Below are 4,535 nucleotides of genomic sequence, written 5' to 3'. Positions count from 1 at the left end.
CACAAGAAAGAGTAATCTTCATGGTTATTTCTTACATAACTTATCCTTTTCTCTCTCTCTCTCTCTCTCTCTCTCTCTCTCTCTCTCTCTCTCAATTGGCCACTGGTATTTAGATATGAATCTAAGGAAAAATAATATCCCATTGCCTACGGACAAATGGCACATGAAAGTTTTGAGGGAGCCATTAAAATACAGAACCACTTCTTCTCCAAATGAAATTAGATAAAATTCAAGAGAAATTTGATAAGATACTACCCTGTGGGACAGATTTACACCTTTGAAAAACAAATACAAATTTAGTTCATCATCTAAATATTTAAAAACATAGGATGGCTGATTGGATAACTCTCTGATAATTAAGGACTTTTAGTTTTCTAGGCATTAATTATTTCCTTTGAAATCCACATAGTAGTTTCCAAATCTCTTAATGGCATTTTTCATCTCTTTATTTCTCAGTGTATAAATGGCTGGATTGAGGAAAGGTGTAAAAATGGAGTAAAACACAGCAAGAAATTTGTCCATCCATGTGATGTTGAGTGGCCACACATAGATGAATATGCAGGGCCCAAAGAAGAGTACCACCACAGTGATGTGAGCAGTGCAGGTGGACAGGGCCTTGGATGCACCAGTTTTAGAGTTTTGGCATACTGTAACAAGAATGTATGTATAGGATATCAGCAAGAGGATAAAGCATGTTATGGCTACAACCCCACAGTCAACATTCATTAAAACTTTCAACTTATGGGAATCCATGCAGGCTAGATCAATTACCAGTGGTCTATCGCAGAAAAAGCTGTCTATTTCCCTAGGGCCACAAAATGGCAGCTCCACAATCACAACAATCTGACTCATGGCATGCACAAAGCCAACAGTCCAGGCAGTCACCACCAGCCCAATGCACCTGTGCAGGCTCATAATGGTCGAGTAGTGCAGTGGTTTACAGATGGCCACATAGCGGTCATAGGCCATTATCACCAGTATCACCATCTCAAGCCCAGCAATGAAATGGGAAAAGAAGATCTGAGACATGCAGCCTGCAAAGGAAATGGTCTTCTTCTCCCTGAGAAAGTCTGCAATCATCTTTGGAGTGGTGTTTGAAGAAAGCCACATATCAACAAAAGACAGGTTGGCCAGAAAGAAGTACATGGGGGAATGCAGATGAGGATCAGTGATGATTAAGGTCATGATGACAAAATTTCCAGACACAATGATCAGGTAAAACATCAAAAATATCATGAAGAGTAAGACTTGAATATCCCATGAGTGGCCAAGTCCCAGAAGCACAAATTCTGACATTACAGACTGATTTCCTCCATCCATTTTATTCACTTTATCTTCTGAGTTAACCTAAAGAATAGGGTATCAGTTGGTAGGATGAGTAATGATGGATTTTTACAATTTGTAAAATTTTATATTCATTTTGGAATTTAGCATCAATATATTAGAATGAAAAGGATAATTTTGAAAAGGAATCTGGGCCAGTTATCCATGGCATTATGTCTAAAAGAGAAACTAAATGTCTAATACTTTTTTTTTCAAGAAGTAGAACCAAAGATTTTTTTTTGTGCAAATAATTGAGAAGGTACACTCACAAGAAGCAGTGAAGAAAGCAGGACAGCAAGACGAAAAACTAAAATACTTGTGGTCTTACCCCAAATCTAACTATAGTCCACTATTCTAATAAGGAGATCTGAGTGAGATTCAATAAATACCCTTACAGTGAATGAAGAAAGTTAACCATCTGCTTAGGAAAATGAATGTAAATTAATACTGAAATATAGTATGAATGACAGTACAATATTTAATTTATCTGTACTATGCATACTGATTTCCAAACCCACTACTAAACCTCTTCTAATAAGGTATCATAAAACTGAAACTCTAACCCTTTAAAATGTATTCAAAAGAGCTTTAAGGAGGAAAATTATCTAGAAAGTAATTTGATAAATATCTTGATATAAAGATTTGGATGTAAAACTCGCATATAACTTATCATTAATTAAATCCCATCTGTGATCTAACAGAGATAATTTAGTAAACTAAATGGATTAGAAACAACTATCAGTGCAAAGTCATGTGGACAGAGATTAAAGTGGATGGCAACTGAAATTAGATTCAGACTTTATAAACTTTGAATGGATGCTCCTTATAACTTAAACATATCAATAGAAAATACGGATCTACTGTTTTATGTATGGATGCTGAGAAATTTCTAGACATTGAAATATTACTATTTCCTGAACAACACAGACACAAACATTATCTATTTACTTGTTTTCCCTTTGACTATGTATCCATCACTGATCTGTGTTTTCTAACAGGAAAATGTATTATGTTCATGTGTAAGAAAAGAACATCTTTGAGTGTTAGTGCTTAGTGAACATAAGGTAAATGTGTCAGTGAACACTGATTATTCATCTTTAAAGGTACTAATAATGTTGCTTATAACTATCTTTTTGCAAATACAAAGTTCTTGTGAAGATTGCTGTTAGGAAGATAATTGTCTAATTTTTCCTTTTATAATTTTTTTCTCTTGGTATTGTTTCAGTTTGTGTGTGTCACATCCTTTTATATATTTTGAAATCTCTAGGGTGGTGCCAAGGAAAAGATGAATGATCAAAACTCCTACAGTATCATGAACACTATTTCCCTTAACCTTATGTAAGAACTTGAAAGCATAAATTATAAATGACAAGAAATACAATTCTCCTAAAGAAATTAGTCACACCTATGTTTATTGTGGATAACAGAACATAGAATAGACTCATAATTTACAAATAAACACAATTACCATGACAGATATTTGCCTAATTTTTAAGAAAAATATCCTGATGTTATTCTCAATAAATATATGATCCCTGAGAAACTTGAACAATCTGAACTTATTTTTCTAATTTTTTTTTCTTATCAGTGCAAACTTTCCCAAAGTTTTCAAAAACTAGTCTTGTACCTGTTGAACAAAAGACAAGGAAGAGAGCTTATATTAAAACAAGACTCCAATTACATTTGAGAGAGGAATTTCTTCAAAGGTGAACATGTATATTCTCAGGGAACAATTAACCCATAATAAGCCATTCTTCCCTTTATGTTTTGAAATTAATAATATTTCATATTATAAATAGGCAAATTATCTTTCTCTGTTAATATTAATCAGCATTAATATTTAATAGAACTTGGACACTTTATTATAATAGATTCAGAATTTTTACCTGAAACACAGGGAGAATTCTCATAAAATTGGTACTTTTCCTTCTGAAATCAGTCAATTGAAACATTAGGGACATTGTATCACTCTTTTAGGAGTTCAAAAATAGACAAAAATGTTTCCCTTATAGATATAATGTCCTTCAATAAATATCACTTCCTATAATATTAACTCTGAAATTCTGTGAGGTACTCAGCATTTAATTTTTACAAAATGAACTTAGACCAGAAAATTTAATAAACTGCTTGAGGTAAATGCCAGATGTGATGAAAAGGGGTTGGGTTCCAGATCTTCCCATAGTACATCATGCCTTCCTTTTCCCACATGTATGATTTTTAATCTTATTTCTGTAGTAACGTCATTTATTTCTCAGTATTATATATATATATATATATATATATATATATATATATATATATAATATTATATATATACATACATCTATATGTATGTGTATATACATATATGTAAACTTCTTGCTCTATTTCAAAAGTTTTCTTTCAGGCAATACTGACTTAGAAAGCATCTCTGAGACAGTGTATTACAGTGGCTTGTAAACTGTTTTTGATGATAGAAATTCCAATATAAATAAGAAAGGAAAAGGAGAAAAAAATTGTGAATCATTTTCTGAAAATGTCAGAAGCTCAACAAGTCATTCTTACTCAAATCATAGAGGGCATTTGTGAAACAGAATAATAGAAATATTTTTAAATTATCTTAAAATAATCAGAAAAATGAAATAACTTACTAAATATTAATTATCCCCTCTCAGATTGTCTTTCTGATCATTCTTCTCCTCTGAAACATGTTTAAGGTGACATCAATGTTGTATAGGGACAGTATCTTTGGAAGTTCTTTTCCTCAGCCTGACATATATTTACCTTCTGAAGTGGTCCCTTGGGCTTAATTTTCCTGTTCTACATCTGAACAGATCAGAACAGAACATAGAAATAATTTTCCTTGGACATCTCTTGGGAACTTAATTGTTAAGAATTTTCACTTGTTGCACATTCTGAAAATTTATAACAGGAAGTCAAGAAAATCTCATATAAATTAACCCAGTGTTAAAAGTTAGTGGTTTTTAAAAATTATTATTTATCTAACTATAAGTGTTAAGGATACTTGTTTGGCAATCATACTTACTTATTTTATCTTTATCTACAGATATACTACACTGAAATTAATGTTTTAGTTTCTGTTTAGTACAAATCATAGCCTATGAGGTGTGATATATGCCCACCAACAAAAAACCCTCATATGGATCTGCATGTCATAGTCATCCAAATAGGTGGTTAGCCTTCGTCAGCTTATTGATTTGTTTCCATGTTAT

The 4,535-nt window shown here is 32.3% G+C and overlaps 1 protein-coding gene across 1 annotated transcript; it reads right to left on the bottom strand.

The window, feature by feature from the left end:
• Positions 1 to 381: 381 nt before the first annotated feature.
• LOC144255383 (olfactory receptor 4K14-like) lies at positions 382 to 1,323 on the bottom strand. The gene has a single exon (XM_077799959.1). It carries the CDS (start codon positions 1,318 to 1,320, stop codon positions 382 to 384), a length of 939 nt encoding a protein of 312 aa, XP_077656085.1. The 5' UTR covers positions 1,321 to 1,323.
• Positions 1,324 to 4,535: the final 3,212 nt, after the last annotated feature.

Source organism: Urocitellus parryii, chromosome 6 (genome assembly GCF_045843805.1).
Source record: "Urocitellus parryii isolate mUroPar1 chromosome 6, mUroPar1.hap1, whole genome shotgun sequence".
Taxonomy (NCBI): Eukaryota; Metazoa; Chordata; class Mammalia; order Rodentia; family Sciuridae; genus Urocitellus; species Urocitellus parryii.
Note: the sequence above shows the minus strand (reverse complement) of the source record. Positions and strands in the feature narration are given on the sequence as shown.